Source organism: Lathyrus oleraceus, chromosome 6 (genome assembly GCF_024323335.1).
Source record: "Lathyrus oleraceus cultivar Zhongwan6 chromosome 6, CAAS_Psat_ZW6_1.0, whole genome shotgun sequence".
Classification (NCBI taxonomy): domain Eukaryota; kingdom Viridiplantae; phylum Streptophyta; class Magnoliopsida; order Fabales; family Fabaceae; genus Lathyrus; species Lathyrus oleraceus.
In genome coordinates this window covers 108036207-108060449 of record NC_066584.1, presented here as the reverse complement: position 1 = coordinate 108060449, position 24243 = coordinate 108036207, and the positions used below count along the sequence as shown (strand labels likewise).

At 39.6% G+C, this 24243-nt stretch overlaps 1 protein-coding gene across 1 annotated transcript; it reads left to right on the top strand.

The window, feature by feature from the left end:
* Positions 1-1618: 1618 nt before the first annotated feature.
* Positions 1619-2288, top strand: LOC127098204 (60S ribosomal protein L12-3). The gene has a single exon (XM_051036733.1). It carries the CDS (start codon positions 1691-1693, stop codon positions 2189-2191), a length of 501 nt encoding a protein of 166 aa, XP_050892690.1. The 5' UTR covers positions 1619-1690; the 3' UTR covers positions 2192-2288.
* Positions 2289-24243: the final 21955 nt, after the last annotated feature.

The window sequence follows — 24243 nt, the reverse complement described above, 5'->3', positions numbered from 1 at the left end:
AAATTTAGCCTACGCTGTTAGACTAAACAGAAGTTGGTGCGATTGTGGAAAATTCCAGGCCTTCCGCATACCTTGCTCCCATGTCATAGCAGCATGCGCTTATACTCGTCAAGACGCTTACAACCATTTATAGGATGTGTACAAGGCCAACACCATCATGAATCTATATACTCAAAGCTTCTCAGTACTACCAATGGAGGATTACTGGCCTCTATATGAAGGTGATATTGTTTGGCACAATGACGAGATGCGTAGAAAGAAGAAAGGAATGCCAAACAGCACATGTATAAGAACAGAGATGAATTCCACAGATAAAATGATAAGATTATGTAGTATCTGTCGTCAACCAGGACACAATAAGAACAACTGTCCCAATCGAGGAGCATCATCTAGGTCTTAAGCTTTTTGTAACATTGTATTTCTGTAACATTCAATCATTATATATCATTAAGTTCTTGTTACAACGAGGTGCACAACAAACATCAGTACAAAACATCTGAAAACATTAATATTTCTAACTGATTACAACAATCAAATTGATGTCGTCTCGACTGAACATCATTTCCCTAACATCCTTATCAGTCTTCATTCACACCCAACCAAAGATACTGTCGAGTCTCTCAATACTTATGATTTTTTCCCCTTCTGGTATTTTCCCATCTAACCAACGAACCAACTCCCTCTTCAGTTGATCGAACGTGGTGATGTTCCAAAACAGCATCAACATTTGTGGTTTGTCTCTCGCATAAATCACCTTTCCGTATTGGCGACGAACACCAAACATGATAGCCAAATGATTATATGAGATGTGGAACAATTAGTCACACAACACATCTATTTATAAGACAAAAAATGCATTTTAGGAGGAGTCTCCAATTGAATTGGCGACTCCTCTTAAAACCTACACATATGCGTCAATTGGATTGGCTAGAGCACCTGCCCTAGCCAATCCAATTGGCGCCTCCATTCAAGTTTTAAGAGGAGTCGCCAATTCAATTGGAGACTCCTCCTAAAAATGCGATATTTTGGAATTTTTTTAAAACCAGGAGTATTTTGGGAATTTCCTTTAAAAAATGGGTTATTTTTGTAAAAAAACCAAGAAAATATGCTTTATGATTTTTTTTGGCAAGGCATAAAGTGACCGCATGGATTATTTGTTATATTTTCCGTCATTCTTTTTTAATAATTCTCTAAAAATGTATATATATTAAGGGTGTTTAGATTATTTTTCTTACTTTTAGTCCTATCGAACAATTAAAAAAAATCATTTTACTATCCACTTATTTTCCATTCACAATCACTCCTTTACTATTTTTCCATTCACTTTATTTTCTTTAATCATCCATAGCTTTATGGTAATTTGAGTCATATAAAGATTTTAGGGTAAGATATACACATAAAATATTTAGACTTTATTTTATACTATTATTATATTTTCATTTTTACACACTGCATTCTTAAAATTAAAATAAATTTATAAAATGAAATAATAGTAAAACTTAAACTTAAAATAAATAAAAATTAAAATCAAAAGTTGGGCTTTGATGTAAACCCATTCGGATATCCAAGCCCATGATCCTCCCACTAACCCAAACACCAAAACCCTAGTTTATATTTCCACCTTCATACATTTTCCATCTCTTCCACTGCAAAACCCTAATCACATTCACTTCTCCTCCATCATCAAGCAATGCCTCCTAAACTTGATCCATCACAGGTCGTTGAAGTCTATGTCCGCGTCACCGGAGGAGAAGTCGGCGCCGCCAGTTCACTGGCACCGAAGATCGGACCTCTCGGTCTCTCCCCAAAGAAGATCGGGGAAGACATCGCCAAAGAAACCGCGAAGGACTGGAAGGGACTCCGCGTGACGGTGAAACTGACTGTCCAGAATCGGCAAGCGAAGGTGGCGGTGGTTCCGTCTGCAGCGGCGCTTGTTATCAAGGCGTTGAAGGAGCCGGAGAGAGATAGGAAGAAAACTAAGAATATTAAGCATAATGGAAATATCTCGCTTGATGATGTTATTGAGATTGCGAAGGTGATGAAGCCGAGATCTATGGCGAAGGAACTTGGCGGCACTGTGAAGGAGATTCTTGGAACTTGTGTTTCGGTTGGGTGTACTGTTGATGGAAAGGATCCGAAGGATTTGCAACAAGAGATTAACGACGGTGATGTTGAGATTCCTTTAGAATGAGATTGATGTTGTTTTGTTTTGGTAGTTTTTGATTTGGTTTATTTTGTATGCGGAAATTTTGTTGAATGAAGTTTTATTTGAAATTTATAAAATGGAATTGAATTTGTCTGCAAATGAAATTTTATTTGAAATTTACAAAATGGAATTTGAATTGGTCTGCTAATAAGATTTTTAGTTTGTATCTAGTTTTACAATTGGGAGATGGTGCGAAAAGAATTTAAATCAAATAGAATGGATTACAACTCTGCTGCTAGTTGAGGTTTTCTTGAGGATCGGTTTGTCATTTTAGGTGGACTCATTGTTTTTTTTTGGATTTGTTGGAATTTTGGCTGGACGTGTAAGTTTGGTACCTTGGTTTGAACCTATTTTCTATTGTGCTTGTTAAAAAATGATATTTACGATGAGAGTTAGGTTATCTTTAGAAGGATGCAAAGGAGTAGATGAGATGAAATAAATTATACTATATTGTTTTATTTTACTTTATTTGTTATTTACAAATTCAAATAATAAAATTTAATTATTCATAATTTTATTCAATTCGAGTAAATGTTACCTATCCTAACATCACTTTAACAAATTTGTCCAAATAATACTCTCTCGGTTCCTTTTTATTAAATGTTAGATTTTGATTTTTTATACTAAGATAATTAATAATTATTATTACTTTTTAATCAATGATTATGTTTTTTCTACAATACCTTTAATTTTTTAGTAATTTATTTAATCTTTTTCTCTCTCTCTATATATATAATAAATGATTAGGGGTAATTTTGACAATACTACAATGAACTTTGAAATGACACTTTAAAAAGAAATAATTTTTTTTCTAAAAAAATGATATTTATAAAGGGACGGAGGAAGTAATAAATAGTAATATCCCGGATTTTAAAGATGTATATTTGGATGTAAGGGTGTACATGGGCCGATTTGGGTTGGGTCAATACCTAATTTGATTTTGGTGAGGTAAAATAACCACTCATTATATCAATGAATCGATTTGCGCAAATCCACTAATTTTTGGGTTGGGTTGTGGGTTGCCCAAATGATTTTTTTTGTTTTATTAATATTAAGTCACTAAATGATAAATCATTATATTTTTGATAAAATTATTCAACATTTTTATCTACTTCAAAAAAAATAATTAGATAACCTATTTTTACTATTTTTTAGCATCATAAAATCATAAATGATATTATCAACCAATAAAAATTATCATAAAATACTAGCAACAAACTTAAGTTGCATAACATAAAAATGCATTAGTATCAAAATAACTTAAGAGTGAAATATTCAAAATTAGTTAAAGTTATAATTCACTAAAATAATAAATGTTAAGAGACTAAAATTGCAACAGCTAAGTTAATATTTATCAAAATAATTAAAATTATAATAATAAATGTTTGATTATTGAGCCAATGAGTTTTTTGGGTTTGAGTCTGATTTTACCCGAAATCCAATTTTTTTTAATGAGTTTTTTAATTTTTAAATCCATATCCACCCAATTACCCAACCCAACCAACTTTTTTTGGGTGGATTTGACCGGGTTTTGTGGGTTGACTCAACCCATGTACTTATTTGGATGCACCCTAAAATATATAATTCATTCGCTTTTGAGACACTATGACTAAATTTATTTCGGAAAAAATTTAGTCATAAAACTGAGACTTAGTTCAGAAACGAATGAATTGTATGTGTACGAGGTACATTTGGAAATGCATTTTCGAAAACTGAGGGTATTATTGTATTTTCACGCGGTGTATAACTAATTCATAGAGCACATTAAGAAATCCTCTATTACTATTTGTTGGATTAGATTTGGGTGTAACCCAAGACCTGTCCCATTGAGTTGGGTTTGCGCTAATCCAGATTATGACATACTACTCGACCATTAATATATGTTTGGATTCTTATTGATGATAATTGGAGCAAGACCATATAATTTGGGGGTTACTCTTGCTCTTTCCACCTTTAATGGTGAGGAGCCACCTAATAAAATCTGAAAATGCCCTTGCTCATTCCACCTTTAGTAATGAAAAGCCACCCTGATGAAATTTAAAACCGCCCTTGCCATAATATGATAGTATACTTTTGGACACATTTCAAATACACTACATCCATTCGTAAGTGAGACATTCATCCTATTTTATCAAAAAATAGTTCGAAAATGTATCTCCGTATTTATAGAAGGATGAGTCCATATGTGTACTTCCATAATAATTCTGAACACATTTTGAACTCATTGCAGTGTATTTATTTCACAATTCAGAGTATAATACAGAAGTATAATTATGTAATAACCCTTTGACAACAAGATTGTTATAAATTTGACAACTTTTAAGAAATATTATATTATAGGTCATTTATACTTATACTATCAAAATTAACTTTTTTTTTATCAATTAAACCATACACCGATGTAGTTCAATTAAAATACCATATATTAGAATCAATTCAGAATCCGCTATCAAATATCATTGTTCGCAAATTACAAACCATAATACAAATACTATCAAAATAGAAGTAAAAGTGAACTACTAGGTAAATTTTACACATGTTCCTTCTCTGCCTCCTGTACTGCAATGACGTATGTGCCTCAGATAGAATGACATTTATAGAGACCCTCACAGAAGTGTCTTCGAGAAACTCTCCTCTCTTTATACCCGCTTGCACAATATTCATAATACAAACACATGCAGGTAACACATAAACGCCATGATTTTTCCTAGCTCGCTCCTCTTATAATATCTTCTGATGAGTCGACCTAGGTGGATCTGTGTGAGCATCTAGTATCATGTAAGGATTTAGAAATCTAAAATGCCATCAGATGTAGTTGAATGTACTACTCAATAACTAAGGATCTGGCACACTTCATATTTCCTTTAGTATCAAACATCGCATCAATATCTCTACGGACCATAGCGGGATGAGCAGACATAGAAGAGTCTCTTGGAATACCCCATTGAAAACCAGACTGGCACATGACTCGCTCAGTCAGATATGGATAAATCAGACGTGGCCCACAAGCCAACAATTCAGAGTAGAAGACTATGTTATCCAAGGGACGCATCTGATGGTGATTAGTGTACGGTGTGTAGTGTATATAATTTGTTATAGCGAAGTCAAGAAACACTTTCAACAGCTCGGTCGATCGATTCCCTTTGAACGATGATTGCCGTACGATGTGTATCATATATCATTTGTTGCATGTTGTATTTCATGGCGAAGATCCTTGCTGCCTTTTGAGGAAATATTTTGTATGCTGGACTTCATGGGGAAGTCCATGTAGCCCTTCACGACAATATGAATGAACTATCTAAACTCCTTTCCTCAGGGACTTAGAGTTTCCTCGGACGGGTTCCAACATATGAATCTCGCCCAAGAAGCTCGACGAAAGTCTAGTTTAAGAAACTTAGTTAAAAGTCTTGTTTGAGGTCTTGAGATAAGTCTCTCCTTAGAGGTGTAACGCATCGCCTAAGGGACTTATAGTCTTGTCAGCTAGTCATCCATAATCAATATGACTTCGCCTCTGGAACTAAGAGTTTCCATCGAACATGCCATATAAAACTTATCGCCCGATAGACTTAGATGTTAGATTAAGGAGAATTATCTAGAGGAGGGGGATAGATCCCAAGTTTAAAAAATTTACAAAAATTGTTTTAAAAATTTAACGGCTACCAGAAGTGACCCTGATCGAATCGTCTAAATTGAACCGCTATCAAAAAGACAGAATATTGTAATACCTCAAAATTTGCCCCCCTCATTCATGCATTCATTTTTAGGTCATTTAACATTTCATATTGCATTTCATCATGTCAATCGGAATTAGATCCAAGAAACTTGAATATCATCCAAGACACTTTGTGGGTCCTATTTGGATGATCAGTCAACACAAGGGAATGGCTTGAGATACTTCCAACATGTTCAAATGGGGTCTATTCATCAGTCAAAACGTTAATCTTGAAGGAGCAAAAGTTTGTTCATGAGCTGTCATGCTCGCTAGGCGAGTAGAATGGGTCGCCTAGCGAGTCCCAAGAAAAGCCACCAGAATTACCTACGCTCAGAGGAATTTCTTGAATTGTCATGCTCGCTAGGCGAAGCCCACACGTTTTGAAAAAAAATAATAAAAAATAAAAAATAAAAAATAAAAAATAAAAAACAAAAACGAAAAAAAAAAACGAAATAAATAAATAAATAAATAAAATATAACAGAAAAATCTTGGACTTGGACCTCTATCTTTTGAGCCCACAAAGTCACAAAAATCAGGTTATAAATTCTAGACTTCCATCTCCCAAAAAACCCTGGGAAAAAGATAGTGAGAGAAGAGCTAACAGAGTTCAGAGCAACCTCCAGAGACTGAAATGAACTCATCTGCAAAGAACCAATTCCATCTCATATAAACCCTCAGATTGCTTTGCAAACCCAACCGGGCAATTCAATTTCATTCGATCTCTCCAATCAGGTTTGCCCTATTTCCACTACTTTATACTTTCAACCTGAAATTTTTGATACCCTTTTAATGCATTTGTTTGATAAGAGGTTTAGGCCTCCTACCCTTGGTTGCTTTTTGTGAGTCTTTTTGTGAATTTTAATGGCATGATTCATGTGGTTACATTTTGATTTGGGGCAACTCTTGATTGCACCCCATCTTGTCACTCTAACCTGTTTGTTGAGTTTTTTGTGAGGGCTCACATGACTCTGAAAGGATAGCTTGCTGGGTATTCCACTTTATTTGTGGGGTACCATTTGGAGATTTATTCCGATTACCTGTACTGATTTGCTTTCTTTGATGGTGCTAGCTCGAGAGATCCCTGAGTTTCTTGCTTCTTTAGCTGTTATTACTTCGTATCTTTATCCGTGTGGTAGATCTCTTGATCCTTTATTTTTCCTGCATTTTACCTCTTTCTTAGCTGGAAGACCTCAATAGGAGGCAATGTTTTCTTTTGTTTGTTTACTTTTGTGCCCAAAGACCTCCAAGAAGAGGCATCAGTGCTAAAGACCTCCCTGAAGAGGCAATTGACGGATAAAATGGATTAGTAATCAATCCCCCGTTATTCAGTGTGTCGTTCTTTAAGCTCGCACTACGTGTCGATGCTTCAGAACAAAAGCCCAAGATCTTTTGTCCGGTCAGTCAGTGGAGAGGGTTCCACCTTTCTGAATTCCCACTTTTTGTCATGAGCTCACCCTGTCCAGGGTTAAGAGCTATGAGGTCTTATCCTCATTACCCTTTTGATCTGCTCACCCTGACGTTCAATGTCAGTGGTTAAGAGCCCATTTGATTACCTTTTTCATGGCTTGTTTGTCGAGGTTGATATGACCCCTCTTGACTAAAGCCCTACCCATGTATGTTTGAGCCCCCTCGTTGGTGTGTTTATTTTATGATACATGTTTTGTGTGGTGTGATCGTCTCCTCATAGGATTGCTAGGCTTCGTATAGTCTCCCGTTTGCATGTTAATTATGGTAGCACTGTTCCTTCGTCTAGGACTTCCTTTTTTGCATGAGCATTCCTAAAACATAAACAAACTCATTAATTTTTATTCTCCTAAGAACACGTTTACTCCTTCTACTACAGGCGAGTAAGTCTCCAAAGGTCGAGCATCCGGTAGATTGCGTAGTAACGTCGTTCATCCAAACCCTTAACTCGTAGTTAGCCGAACTACGGCTTGCTCTGATTCTCATTCCAGATGAGATACGTAGGCATAAGACGCGATGTCTTAGCGAGCACACTCCCCTTTAACCCATAGGTAGCCGAGCTACGAAGACTCTGATTCTCATATTCAGATGAGATACGTATTCAGTGGATGCAACATCCGTGCGAGTCATTTTCTTTTGACCCCTCTTTTAGTAAATAGTACATTAGATAAACCCACACCCTTTAGACAAGAACAACAAGAGTGGATCCCGTAGAGTACTACAGATGCGTAGGGGTGCTAATACCTTCCCTTCGCATAATCGGCTCCCGAACCCAAGATTTGGTTGCGAGACCTTGTCTTTTCCTTTCCTTTTTTTTCCAGGTTTACTTTGAGCGTTTCCTTTCCCTCCTTTGGGATAAATAACGCACGGTGGCGACTCTTCTGTCATTTCTTTTCTCGCCGGTTGTTTTTTCGCATCTCCTTTTTCAGGTTGCGAAAGCTGGCGACTCTGCTGGGGAACTTCTTTTCCCTAGTGGGCCTCTCCTAGCGTTTGTTTGTTTATTATCTATTGTGTGTTATTTATTGCTTTGCATACTTATCTGCTTGCATTGCATCCTATGTGCGCTTTATTGTCTCATGCATACTGTGTTGGTTGTGTATTTGTTTCACTGTTGGGTGGGAGTCACAAGAGGTAAAAGGCCCAATACACAGGCTATGAGTGAACTTTAGGACACCTAGGAATATAGTGATTCATGGGAAGCGGGTGGTATGGCGCCACTTAGCGTAACATGGTATCACGAGCAGTTCAGATTTTGATGGGGTATTATCGTTGCATACACCTGGTGTGCATATGATGATATTCTTGAAAGGATTATTTATCCTGCGTTTCTCTTGACCTTACCCTGGCCTAGATTACACCCGTGAGTGGGGCGGGAATTATCATTTACAGGTACTAATGGTGACTTGTTCTGTTGGTGACTGTGTCCTGTTAGTGACTTTTGTTTGGTTCTTATTGGTGACCATTGGTTCTGAAGTATGGGTTCTAAGTCGATGACCGTGTTCTATGGCTCCCGGTTCCGAATTCATGCTGAAGTTCTGATCCTGTGCCTCGTGATATACAACCAACTAACCATTGTTTCATCATTTTGCATCATAGCATGTTTATTTTCAAAAAATGCATAAAAAAAAGAGTTAACCCACATTCATATCATTCACACATGTTTATCTATTCCCAGGGGTTCATATCTTCTTTTTGATTCTAGTCGGGGTTTTCTTCTTACACTGTTTATCAAATGTGAGACTGGAATCAAGGGGTTAGAATACCCTTTGGAATTGATAAACATGTCATTGCATTTGCATATCATGTCTTGCATAACAGGTACCGCCGCAGTGTCCTCACTTTGTTTGGTGCTCCACTAGGATAAAGGACTCAGGAATACACCGATATGGTACCCGAAGGAATCAATAAAGAAGATGGAGATAGTGATTGCGACATCGACAACTGGATGCGTCCGAGGATCCCGGGTGAAGTCATCAACAATTGGTCTTCTAAGGAGATTGTCCAAGTCACTTTTCTGGAGGAGTAATTTTCTTTGTTTATTCATGCATGTCCAAGTCTTACGTTCCGCCCAGGGCGTAATGACTCATTGTAGGGCTCATCTATGTGGATACTTGCATTTTTTATCATCAATAAAGGACGTCTCTTTGCATTCAAATATTTCGTTCACTGTCTTTCTATTTTTGCAGTTTTCAAAAATAAAAAAAAAGTACATATTTGGCAATGTTTTGTTTAGTTGTCACTTCTTGTTCACACTCCTAAGCACATACCATCACTCATGCAGATGCACGTCACCGGATCCTATTGATAACAGTTCTGCTATGGCTCGCTTCGACTTTGAAAATCCAATCTTTCAAGCTGAAGAAGAGGGTGATGAAGACTATGAACTCCCTGAAGAACTTACCAGGTTATTAAAACAGGAGGAAAGGGTCATTCAACCGCATCAAGAGTCTACTGAAGTGATTAATCTTGGCACCGAGGACGTCAAGAAAGAAATCAAGATAGGGGTTGCTTTGGAAGATAATGTGAAGAAAGGGCTGATTGAATTGCTGCAAGAATATGTTGACATCTTCGCTTGGTCTTATCAGGACATGCCAGGGCTTGACACAAATATTGTGGTACACCGTTTGCCTCTCAAAGAAGGTTGTCCTCCGGTCAAGCAGAAGCTCAGAAGAACAAGACCAGAGATGGCTGTCAAGATAAAGGAAGAAGTGCAAAAACAGTTGGATGCAGGGTTTCTAGCAGTCACAAATTATCCGCCATGGGTTGCAAATATCGCTCCAGTACCTAAGAAGGATGGAAAGGTACGGATGTGTGTTGACTACCGGGATCTGAACAGAGCTAGTCCTAAAGATGATTTCCCATTACCTCACATCGACGTTTTGGTGGATAACACAGCTCAGTTCTCGGTATTCTCCTTCATGGATGGCTTTTCTGGCTATACTCAAATTAGGATGGCACTAGAAGACATGGAGAAGACAACATTCATAACCCCATGGGGCACCTTCTGCTACAAGGTGATGCCGTTTGGTCTGAAAAATGCTGGGGCAACATATCAACGATCGATGGTGACTCTTTTCCATGATATGATTCATCATGAAATCAAGGTTTATGTTGATGATATGATTGCCAAATCTCAGACGGAAGAAGAACATTTGGTGAATCTGCAGAAATTGTTTGAGCGTTTGAGAAAATTCAAGCTGAGGCTTAATCCGAACAAGTGTACTTTTGGGGTGAGATCTGGAAAATTACTGGGTTTTATTGTTAGCGAAAAAGGGATTGAGGTGGATCCGGCCAAAGTGAAAGCGATACAAGAAATGCCTGAGCCAAGAACAGAGAAACAAGTCCGTGGTTTCTTAGGGAGGTTGAACTACATTGCAAGGTTCATCTCTCACCTAACAGCCACGTACGAGCCAATATTCAAGTTGTTGAGGAAATATCAGGCTATCAGGTGGAATGATGATTGTCAAAGGGCTTTCGAGAAGATAAAAGAGTATTTGCAGAATCCTCCAATCCTTATGCCTCCAGTCCCAGGGAGACCGCTGATTATGTATTTGACAGTACTTGATAATTCCATGGGTTGTGTTCTCGGTCAACACGACGAGACAGGTAGGAAAGAGCATGTCATCTACTACCTGAGTAAGAAATTCACAGATTGCGAGTTGAGATACTCGATGCTTGAAAAGACGTGTTGTGCACTTGCATAGGCTGCTAAGCGATTGAGACAATACATGTTGTCTCACACAACCTTATTGATCTCCAAGGTGGATCCAGTCAAATACATATTCGAGAAGCCAACTCTCACCGGAAGGGTTGCTCGTTGGCAAATAGTACTGACAAAGTACGATATCCAGTATACATCCCAGAAAGCCATCAAAGGGAGTATTCTGTCAGACTATCTTGCTCAGCAGCCGATTGATGATTATGAGCCGATGAAGTTTGATTTTCCAGATGAAGACATCATGTTCCTCAAGATGAAAGACTGCGAAGAGCCAGTTGTTGAGGAGGGACCTGATCCAGACGAAAAGTGGACTTTGTTGTTTGATGGGGCTGTTAATGCCAGAGGAAGTGGAATTGGCGCTGTCATTACTACTCCGAAAGGTGCCCACATGCCTTTCACCGCTCGTTTGACTTTTGAGTGCACAAATAATGAAGCTGAGTATGAAGCCTGTATCTTGGGTATTGAGCAAGCCATTGATTTGAGAATCAAGACTCTGGACATCTTCGGAGATTCAGCTCTAGTAATCAATCAAGTGAATGGTGATTGGAACACCCTCCAGCCCAATCTGGTCCCTTACAGAGATTACACGAGAAGATTGTTGACTTTCTTCACAACAGTAAAGCTGTATCATATACCTCGTGACGAGAATCAGATGGCAGATGCTCTTGCCACTCTATCCTCCATGATCAACGTGATTCGGTGGAACCACGCTCCCAGGATCGATGTGATGCGCCTCGACAGGGCCGCGTATGTGTTTGGTGCTGAACTGGTAGTTGACGACAAGCCCTGGTATCACGACATCAAGCGCTTTCTGAAGAATCAAGAGTACCCTGCAGGGGCATCCAACAATGATAGAAAGACTTTGAGAAGATTGGCAGGCAGTTTCTTCTTGAACAAAGACGATGTGCTGTATAAGAGGAACTTCGACATGGTTTTGCTCAGATGCGTGGATAGACACGAAGCAGACATGTTAATGCAGGAAGTTCATGAAGGCTCCTTCAATACTCATGCCGGCGGACATGCAATGACTAAGAATTGTTGAGAGCGGGTTATTACTGGATGACCATGGAATCTGATTGTTTCAAATATGCTCGGAAGTGTCATAAATGCCAGATTTATGCTGATAAGGTACATGTGCCGCCAAATCCTCTGAATGTGATGTCTTCGCTGTGGCCTTTTGCTATGTGGGGCATTGATATGATTGGAAAGATTGAGCCAACCGCCTCCAATGGGCATCGTTTCATCCTTGTTGCCATCGACTATTTCACCAAGTGGGTCGAAGCAGCATCGTTCACGAATGTCACCAGACATGTGGTTTCCCGTTTCATCAAGAAAGAAATCATTTGTCGCTATGGGATTCCCGAAAGAATCATTACTGATAATGGTTCTAATCTCAACAACAAAATGATGAAGGAGTTGTGCCAGAACTTCAACATTCAGCATCACAATTCTTCCCCTTACCGCCCTAAGATGAACGATGCTGTTGAGGTGGCAAATAAGAACATAAAGAAGATTGTGTAGAAGATGGTCGTTACGTACAGAGATTGGCATGAGATGCTACCCTTCGCCTTGCATTGGTACCGTACTTCAGTACGTACATCGACGGGGGCAACCCCTTACTCCCTTGTGTATGGTATGGAAGCAGTCCTACCTGTTGAAGTGGAGATTCCTTCTCTAAGAGTCCTGTTGGATGTCAAGTTAGACGAAGCTGAATGGATTCAGACAAGGTTCAATGAGTTGAGTCTTATCGAAGAGAAGCGAATGGCAACCATTTGTCATGGGCAGTTGTATCAGAGTCGGATGAAGAGAGCCTTTGATCAGAAAGTGCGTCCTCGATGTTTCCAAGTCGGAGATTTAGTGTTGAAAAGGATCCTTCCTCCTCAGACAGATCACAGGGGCAAGTGGACTCCTAACTATGATGGACCGTATATTGTCACCAAGGTTTTTGATGGTGGGGCCTTAATGCTTGCAACTATGGATGGTGAAAACTTCACTTCCTCTGTGAACTCAGACGTAGTTAAAAAATACTTCGCATAAAATAGACCCGCTGGACAGTAAAAAGAATAGTCCAGGCAAAAAATGGGCATCCCGACGAACCAAGAAAATGAAAAGGTTCGGGTAAAAATTAGGGATTAAAAATGAAAAGATCGTACACCCGGTAAGTTGAAAACCTGAAAAGGCAACTTAGGCAAAAATGGGTATCCCGGTGGATTGAAAACCCGAAAAGGCGATCCCGACAAAAGTTAGGGATTAAGCGAATGACTGCGTTCTGAGTAGTTCTGAATCTCATCCCATTTCGATAACTGGAAACTTCGAAAGGTAGGAAACAATCCAATCACCTTTTTCCGAAAGCTGATCATCTGGAGGATCTTGAAGACGAGCGAGTCATAGCAGAATTGGAACCCAATAGAAATCCATTTCACATTGCCATTAGATTAATTTCTGTTTTTATCTTTTGTGCAATTACCTCTTTCTAGGGATTGCTTCCTGATGTAAATGCCTATTCAGAGGCCATTCAATCACTAAAATCATGTTATTCAGTATATCTCTGTGTTCGTTTTTATTTTACTGTTTTGTTTACAAAAATGACGTCCGAATTTTTGATAAACATTGCATCATGAAACATAAGAGCTTTACAGGTACATGCTTAATAAACATTTAAAATTGCTGTAAATGTTAAGTGCTTTAGATCGTCTATTCAGAACAGGTACCCTCGGGGCATTTCCTTAAGGTTCTCAGCCGATGATCGCGAATGTTTTCCCCCAACAGTCGAAGTTGGTATCTTATCCCTGCAGAGCTGATCATAGCATTGGATTCTTCGATCCCCAGCAGGCTCTCACTGATGTACCTCCCCCAAGCGGTTGTTTCAGAATATACACTCCCCAGTAGAGTTGACAGTGCCAGACTATATATCTCCAGCGGAGTTGACAGTGCCAGACTGTATCTTCCCAGCAGAAGCGGCTGCTCCTCAGGGTTTGATGCCAGATCAATGATCTCGACGCCAAATCCATGGTCTCTTTCCTTGAAGCAGAATCTCGGTATCGTATCGGTGTTTGCTTCCCCTGCTAAGTCGTCTCTCTTGCAGATAATGGTTGCCAGAACCACTATCACTTTCCCCAACAACAGGTTTTCAGTGCCGCTCTCTCCCCAGTCAGAGTCTTGGTATTTCGTCATTGCTAGAACACCGTGTGGAGGGTCATTCCCCCACAGAGCCCTTTGCGCTGTGCATCTCCAACAGCCTTGCCAGGGTCCAGAAGATGGTGATCATTTCCCCAGCAGATTCCCTTGCCTCGGCTTGGCATTCTACCCAGCATTTCACATCCCTGCATGTAGAATCATATTGCATTGCATCCTCCCAAATCGCGTAGCATTTCCATTTTCATGGAGCATTACGCCATTGAAAAATTCAAACATACGCATGTAAGCATAAAACATTCTCGGTATCCCAAGTGATAAGCCAGAAGTTGTTTCCAGTACTCAGACTGAAGATTGTTCATGACTTACCTTTATTATCCCTAGCAAGTGTCATTGGCCCATGCGCCGCCTCTATTATCTTTCCCTATTTCTGCCGATGCTGACAGGCATGAAGTTTCCGGTATTCAGACCGAAGTGGCATTCAGGCCAGTTTCCGGTATTCAGACCGAAGTGGCATTCAGGCCAGTTTCCGGTATTCAGACCGAAGTGGCGTTCAGGCCAGTTTTTCGATGTTCAGATCGAAGAAGTTTCCGACGTTCAGGTCGATGCAACTTGTGGCATTCAGGCCAGTTTCCGGTATTCAGACCGAAGTGACATTCAGGCCAGTTTCCGGTATTCAGACCGAAGTGGCGTTCAGGCCAGTTTTCCGATGTTCAGATCGAAGAAGTTTCCGACATTTAGGTCGATGCAACTTGTGGCATTCAGGCCAATTTCTGGTATTCAGACCGAAGTGGCATTCAGGCCAGTTTCCGGTATTCAGACCGAAGTGGCGTTCAGGCCAGTTTTCCGATGTTCAGATCGAAGAAGTTTCCGACATTCAGGTCGATGCAACTTGTGGCATTCAGGCCAGTTTCCGGTATTCAGACTGAAGTGGCATTCAGGCCAGTTTCCGGTATTCAGATCGAAGTGGCGTTCAGGCCAGTTTTCCGATGTTCAGATCGAAGAAGTTTCCGACATTTAGGTCGACGCAACTTGTGGCATTCAGGCCAGCCTCTCGGTGTTCAGACCGATATTAATAATCTCATATCTTTCGATGTTCAGATCGAAGTCATTTCCAGTATTCAGACTGATGAGCGGCATTCAGACCATGGTTATTTCTGTGTTACCATTTATTTTGGTATCCAGGTTAACATTCTTTTTCGGTATTCAGACTGACTCTCACCGTACCAGACGGATTCTTCTTTCAAGACCACCTCTTTGCCGATTCTGACAGGCATTGTTACTTCACTTCACTTAAGTGCAAATTTTCGGGCTTTTATTGTATTCAATCCCTTGATACCTCGAAAGTGCGAAAGCCGCTGCTATCTTCTTTTCGGGTCTCCAGTTGATTGAATAGGGGCAGCTGTAATACCTTAAAATTTACCCCCCTCATTCATGCATTCATTTTTAGGTCATTTAACATTTCATATTGCATTTCATCATGTCAATCAGAATTAGATCCAAGAAGCTTGAATATCATCCAAGACACTTTGTGGGTCCTATCTAGGTGATCAGTCAACATAAGGGAATGGCTTGAGATACTTCCAACATGTTCAAATGGGGTATATTCATCAATCAAAACGTTAATCTTGAAGGAGCAAAAGTTTGTTCATGAGCTGTCATGCTCGCTAGGCGAGTAGAATGGGTCGCCTAGCGAGTCCCAAGAAAAGCCACCAGAATCACCTACGCTCAGAGGAATTTCTTGAACTGTCATGCTCGCTAGGCGAAGCCCACGAGTTTTGAAAATAAAATAAAAAAAACAAAATAAAAAAACAAAATAAATAAATAAATAAATAAATAAATAAATAAATAAATAAAATATAACAGAAAAATCTTGGACTTGGACCTCTCTCTTTTGAGCCCAAAAAGTCACAAAAATCAGGTTATAAATTCTAGACTTCCATCTCCCAAAAAACCCTGGGAGAAAGATAGTGAGAGAAGAGCTAACAGAGTTCAGAGCAACCTCCAGAGACTGAAAGGAACTCATCTGCAAAGAGCCAATTCCATCTCATATAAACCCTCAGATTGCTTTGCAAACCCAACCGGGCAATTCAATTTCATTCGATCTCTCCAATCAGGTTTGCCCTATTTCCACTACTTTATACTTTCAACCTGAAATTTTTGATACCCTTTTAATGCATTTGTTTGACAAGAGGTTTAGGCCTCCTACCCTTGGTTGCTTTTTGTGAGTCTTTTTGTGAATTTTAATGGCATGATTCATGTGGTTACATTTTGATTTGGGGCAACTCTTGATTGCACCCCATCTTGTCACTCTAACCTGTTTGTTGAGTTTTTTGTGAGGGCTCACATGACTCTGAAAGGATAGCTTGCTGGGTATTCCACTTTATTTGTGGGGTACCATTTGGAGATTTATTCCAATTACCTGTACTGATTTGCTTTCTTTGATGGTGCTAGCTCGAGAGATCCCTGGGTTTCTTGCTTCTTTAGCTGTTATTACTTCGGATCTTTATCCGTGTGGTAGATCTCTTGATCCTTTATTTTTCCTGCATTTTACCGCTTTCTTAGCTGGAAGACCTCAATAGGAGGCAATGTTTTCTTTTGTTTGTTTACTTTTGTGCCCAAAGACCTCCAAGAAGAGGCATCAGTGCTAAAGACCTCCCTGAAGAGGAAATTGACGGATAAAATGGATTAGTAATCAATCCCCCGTTATTCAGTGTGTCGTTCTTTAAGCTCGCACTACGTGTCGATGCTTCAGAACAAAAGCCCAAGATCTTTTGTCCGGTCAGTCAGTGGAGAGGGTTACATCTTTCTGAATCCCCACTTTTTGTCATGAGCTCACCCTGTCCAGGGTTAAGAGCTATGAGGTCTTATCCTCATTACCCTTTTGATCTGCTCACCCTGACGTTCAATGTCAGTGGTTAAGAGCCCATTTGATTACCTTTTCCATGGCTTGTTTGTCGAGGTTGATATGACCCCTCTTGACTAAAGCCCTACCCATGTATGTTTGATCCCCCTTGCTGGTGTGTTTATTTTATGATACATGTTTTGTGTGGTGTGATCGTCTCCCCATAGGATTACTAGGCTTTGTATAGTCTCCCGTTTGCATGTCAATTAAGGTAGCACTGTTCCTTCGTCTAGGACTTCCTTTTTTGCATGAGCATTCCTAAAACACAAACAAACTCATTGATTTTTCTTCTCCTAAGAACACGTTTACTCCTTCTACTACAGGCGAGTAAGTCTCCAAAGGTCGAGCATCCGGTAGATTGCATAGTAACGTCGTTCATCCAAACCCTTAACCCGTAGTTAGCCGAACTACGACTTGCTCTGATTCTCATTCCAGATGAGATACGTAGGCATAAGACGCGATGTCTTAGCGAGCACACTCCCCTTTAACCCATAGGTAGCCGAGCTACGAAGACTCTGATTCTCATATTCAGATGAGATACGTATGCAATGGATGCGACATCCGTGCGAGTCATTTTCTTTTGACCCCTCTTTTAGTTTATAGTACATTAGATAAACCCACACCCTTTAGACAAGAACAACAAGAGTGGATCCTGTAGAGTACTACGGATGCGTAGGGGTGCTAATACCTTTCCTTCGCATAATCGGCTCCCAAACCCAAGATTTGGTTGCGAGACCTTGTCTTTTCCTTTCCTTTTTTTTCCAGGTTTACTTCGAGCGTTTCCTTTCCCTCCTTTGGGATAAATAACGCACGGTGGTGACTCCTCTGTCATTTCTTTTCTCGCCGGTTATTTTTTCGCATCTCCTTTTTCAGGTTGCGACAAATATGCATGTATAAAATCAAGTTATTATAATGAGAACAAATTGATAAATATACTTTTAACAATAATCACTTGAATGCTACAATGAAAGTGAAGTCTATTTCCAATGACAAAATACATAAAACTGTTATTGAGGCAAATTATCGAACATCCTGTGTGCAATCAATTTTGTTTAGAATTTTCTATGGTTTTGTTGATTTGAAAAATAACAACTACAATCTAATGGATTGTAATTAACACAACAAAACCGTTTTCAAAATGTTATCAACAAAAGTTTAACCAAACGTATTGATCACACAATCTACGAATTCAATAATTTGCAAATGAAAAGTAAAAAAAATATATATATATATATATATATATATATATATATATATCTATCTCTCTATCTCTCTCTCTCTCTATATATATATATATCTATCTATCTATCTATCTATATATATATATATATATATATATATATATATATATATATATATATATATATATTTAGAGAGAGAGAGAGAGAGAGAGAGAGAGAGAGTACAAAAGGATTTATTTAGGAAGTTCCACAATCATCCTTGCTATGAGTTCTTTTGCCCTCAATTAGAACTTGAATTGAGATAACCAATCTTACTTTTCAAAAGTGGTTTTACAAGAGAAATGTAGCAATACAATCCTACAAACCTTATGTTTGATGTTAATTCTAACACTTTTTCTTCCCTTGATCTGAGCTTGGTCAAGTAACCCAACAATACCAATTTGATTCACCATCTCATGGTACTCCTTTGCAAGAAACCCCGCCCTTCAAAGCTTTCACTCGATCGAATCCAAATTGCGAATTGTTGTCATCCAAAATTTACCAAGATGATCCTCAGATTACCGTTACTCCTTCGATCGACCCCACCGTTCTTCGAAGCTTTCACTCGAATGAATTCAACTTGTATAATCTTGTCCAAAACCTTCAAATCAAAAATTGATCTTGAAGGAAAACCCCAACTTGGTTTTCTTATTTGAAACCCCCAAAGATTCAACCCAATTTACAATTCAACAACCTAAATTGGACGTTATCAACTTTGATTCTAGATGACCCCCAAACAAAAAATCATTATGTTTAACTTATTTGTGTGTATACATAGAACATAGATTGAAGATGAAGAGAACTCTTTGTATATTCCTGATTACTTCTTTTGAAATTATACACGTATGAAGTATTTATATGTATACAAGTTGGAGGCAAAAGGAATGCAAAAGATTTGAAAAAATCATGAATTTTTGGAAAAATGCATTGTATGTGTTGACCTATGTAAGTCATGTATCAATACTTTCAAAGCATGTGTCGACCTGTATAGGTCATGTGTCGAATCATAGAAGAAAATTTTCTTCTATGTGTCGACCTGAAACCCATTCACAGTCGACACATCAAATAGAATCTACAAGCATTAAAACTCATTAATATGATATGCCAAGGAAGGTGTATAAAAATCTCCTGTAATGACCCTTGAGTGTATATCTCCTTAATACTGAACATTGTTTCAATTACCGGATCTTAAGATTATTTCCCCCTAAGACCCCGACGGGAAAACTTTGGTATTCAATCTAACCTCTAAGCCCTTAGGTGATTATGGTGAAACCAGGCATTTTAATTTAACAAGAATAATCCGGTAACCATAAGGTATCCCTAGTCCTAGGTGATATCTACTATGTTTTCACTGTATGAAAACCTTAACCATTGCAGTCCTGCTAATCGTTAACTATACATCAATCTTAATTTTTGCCATAAAGAAAGCATTACGCGAATCATACAGTGAAATTAAAATCAAATAACATATATTAAGGAAAATCTAACATCAGAGTCATTACATGATCAATTCAGAGACACCCCCTGACATTGGGGGGTTTAGCCTATCATATTATTCAAATCAGATACAAGATAAAATTGAGACATTACAAAAAGTTCGGAATCCCATTGATATTCAATCGCGTCCGTTCTTGAAGGATCTTTGTTCTTCTTCGCTTTTCACTGCTTCAATCTTGATCATCTCCAATTTTCTATCGTGTCAAAAGTCCATCTCTCCATATTCAATTCTCCTGTAAATAGTTCCTGATGACAATTTTTCTTTCGTAAAAGTCCAAAATGCCTTCCGGGATAAGCTGTGCCAAAAACAACACAAAACTGGAAAATCAAGTGCCCAAGCCAACACTGGCCGTGTTGGCTTCTGGGGCATAAGGCCTTAACACGCCTTCTTAGGGAGGCTGACACGGGCCGTGTCATCTGACACGGGCACCCGTGTCAGCTCCCTGTTTTCCTCTTCCATGACACTTCTCTTGGCACGACCCGTGTTGGGCAACACGGGTGGCCGTGTCAGGGCTACTGTAGGTCCTATTTTCTTCTTCCGACGGGTCCAGAATGTCTGATTTGCTTGTCTATCCCTCCGGTACACTTGTTTACACCTGAAACCAAAAGGACATAAAATGGAGTATGATGATGCATATAACATATAATCAACAAATGGAAACAACAATACCAAACGTCTAAATAACTAAACAAAACAATAAAATAAGTGGACTAATGTGTTACCGACTTCTTACAAAGGTGCCGAATGAGTGTCAAAACACAAGGAGAATTGGAGACTGATCATAACCCCAAACTTATCTCATTGCTTGTCCTCAAGTGATGCTCGAGACATCAGGACGGTTACCCCCAAATTCCGCATCCATAATGCTATTGTGATCTTTCGCGATCTGTTATTCACTTTTCAATCACAGTTTTACTCTTTCCCGATTTCCGAATTTAGCCACACTTTAACTTTGACACATCTTTTGGCCTATAGCTTTTCACACTCTCACCAAATCTCTCGGGATCAAAGTGTTTACACTCAAGAAAACAGAGCATGCAAAGTCAACTCTTAGGTTTGAAATACAGATACCTTCATAACAAGCAACACAAAACACACACTATTCGAGGACTTTTTCTGTTGTAGCGGGGCTAAGGTGTAAGGTGGGGAGTTAAAACAAAAAAGGAAATACTAGGGGTTCAAGCTCAGATTTAGTGTTGTTACCCTCATAATGTTGTTCAAATTTGAAACTCGGGGGTATTTCTTTTGGACACCGTTCTTGTTGAGGTTCATTGGCTCATATGTTTTCTTTTATCGCTCTTTTGAGCATGCTTTTTGCCAACCATAATACTTCTAGATAAGTGCTTCATGATCTCTTTTTTTTCTCTCTTTTTTTATTTGAATTTTCTCATCTTTTTGCACTTATCTATGGTTCGCCGGTGTCCCCCAAATTTTGATGAAACTCCAAACTTAGGCTTTTCAGCAACTTAGGGTAAACAACACTTATCTAAGAAAGGTGTGACAGTGTATGGGCTTATGGCTATATACAATGGTAAAATCACAAACAAAAGGAAATATGGCTCAAAATTGGTGAACGAAGGGTAATAATAACGGTTTGGCTGGAAAGGCTCAGGGTTTAAATACAAAAACAATGCCTTAGTGTGTATAATGTGTTATGAAATTCCAGTATCTCTAATGCAAACCCAGAGAGACAAAGACATACTTGAACAAGTGTTTGGATTTTTGTAGTCCTCACCATGTTTTGTCTAGCTTGCAGGCTTCAAAGATATCTCTCAGTGTGATGTAGCTTCGTCTTCTCTTCGGTTACAGAGTATTCCTATGAAATACAGTAACAGAGAGTCACGTCCGATTTTTCGAGTCAGTAGCATCAACCTTTGGGGATTTCCAGAAGAGCAAGTATAAGGGTGTGTCTTCCATCCAATCGCTCCAAGCTTCATCATTCATCCGATACAAATGTCCTTTATCTGTAACACATAGAGTACCACACAACTAATTAAAACGAAAATATTAAGGACAAAACAAACAAAAAACAACAAACAATAACCCCCCCCCCCACACACACACTTGAACTAAACATTGTATGCAATGTTCAATCCAAGATAGAGAGGGACTCACACCGGTTCATTGTGGCGGAGAAGATTGTAATATCAGACGTTGCATCATCGCGTGCATCTCGTCCATCAGAGTCCCTTGACGGGCTTGCTCTACACCTTGGCGTGTCTGCTCCGCTCGGAGATCTCCAATTTCTGTTTGCATCCACGCCCATTGGTCCGGCGTCACATATGATGAACCGGGACCTGGGTGCATGGAGTCCTCTGGTGGAGCAGCAAATTTCCCCTGATCCTGCATCTCTTCGTGTACTTCTTCCTCTGGTGGGTCACCTGCAGCAAATGTGTCAGCATTGTGCTCGTCCATATCATCTTGGACGACACTTTCATATAGCCAATTGACCGTGTTTGCAATGCTAACTCGTGCAGGGTCAGGAAGATCCATAATAAACTGACCCGAACTCATTAAGGCATAATAATCAGAAACTTGTGAAATCATACCTTGCTGGACCAATGCGTTCATGTCCAGTTTGCTCTTACCTACTACCGGTGTCTCATTAAGTGCAGCAGGGTCATATCCGAAATGGTGGGCAATCTGAGTGATGATGCCCCCTATGGAGATTCCCCATTGGGCTGCTCTCTCCACGCGACCCAGACAATCTGCAGCAAATGCTGCAACACTCATAGCTACCCGATTTTCCATGGCAAACAAAAAGAACAACTCTCTCTGGGTGGCTACACCTGTACTGTCACCCCTGCCAAAATGTGTGAAAGCTAGCACCTTCTAGGCATACCTGAAACAAGGATTTTGAATACCCGATGCCTTAAACCCTTTCTCTACATAGTCGGATTGTCCCGTAATGGCCAACCAGAACGTCTTAGCATCAAAGCTGTCTGGTATGGCTCCGGGGCCATAAAGGGGTAGGCGAAGAATTTCACCCATCTGCTCCACTGTCAACTCGTGGTCGACATTGTATAACCTGAAAGACATTGTTCCTCTAAAGTACATCATTGTACCCGTCCAACCTTTTTACAGCTTGAACTCAATTGTGCTCAGAAATTCTAAGGTGATGCGCTCATAGGTTGGCGCTTCACAATGCACAAACTCAAGCATTCCTAGAACATGGAACATCCTATCCAATTCTTCAGACAAATGTAATTGAAATAGAGTCTCGGAGCAAAGGTACCTTGTCGGAGTGATTTTCCATTTGATGTGGGATGCGTACCTCTGTTCATGTTCCAGGTTGTCAAAGATGATATCATGTGAATTTGGATGACGAATTGTCCGTTTCCGTGGACGGGATGATTTCACATCTGCTTGCTTCCCTTTGGAGATTCTTTTCGGCGGCATTTTTGTTTCCTGAAACATAATTTATCACAAAAAAAATTAAGGAAAACAGAAAAAGATTACCGTAGCTTTGTAGAGGATGACGAGTAGAGCAACTTTCGTGAAGGGTGTCGGAAATTTGGACAGAGTATGACGCTAAAGTTGGAAGCTTTAAGGTAGTTTGGTAATGGAGGAAGGTTAAGAAAATGAGAGGAAGGAGAAGGATGGTGTGAAAATGAGAGAGAGAGAGAGTGAAAGAAAATCAAAATTTATTGGTAGATTAAGGGTAAAATGTGTTTAAGTGGTGGAAATTTCGGGTGGGTCCACAAAAACACAAAAAGATGAAATTTGAAAAATATGGCCGTTGGGCCTGACACGGGCCGTGTCAACTGACGCGGGCAGCCGTGTCAGGCCACTGTAATTTGAGGCATCTCCCAGTAGGGCTGACACGGGAGGCCGTGTCATCCTATTGTAAAACTTGGTTTTTCCTTGCTTGCCTGACACGGGCCGTGTCAGGTGACACGGGCGCCGTGTCAGGGTCCTGGTTTTTAATTTTTTTTCCGACTTTTCCACTGTTTTTGGTTCTATCCCTGTTCTTCTGGTGTCCGACAATCTTACTCAACCCTTCTCTTCTGAACTACGCGATGTAACTGTGAACCTACGAATAAACCTGTAAACACACCAAACATGGAAATAGTTAGATAAAAACGGCGTGGGTTGCCTCCCACGAAGCGCTGCGTTTAACGTTGCATGGCTCGACGGTCGTCTCCCTCATCGTTGGAGACAGATTCTCAATCAAACCACTTTCATGCTTCTTATAATAGTGCTTCAACCTTGGTTTGTTTACCTTGAATGTATCCCCATTATTTGGATTTTTCAGTTCTATAGCTCCATGGAGAAAAACTTTGTGAACCACAAACGGACCCGACCACCTGGATTTCAACTTTCCTGGAGGCTTTAATCTGGATTTGAACATGAGCAATAGTTGTCCATTGACAAACTCTTTTCT

Coding starts and splice junctions, on each gene's coding strand:
- LOC127098204 (XM_051036733.1), top strand. CDS start 1,691: ATGCCTCCTAAACTTGATCCATCACAGGTCGTTGAAGTCTATGTCCGC.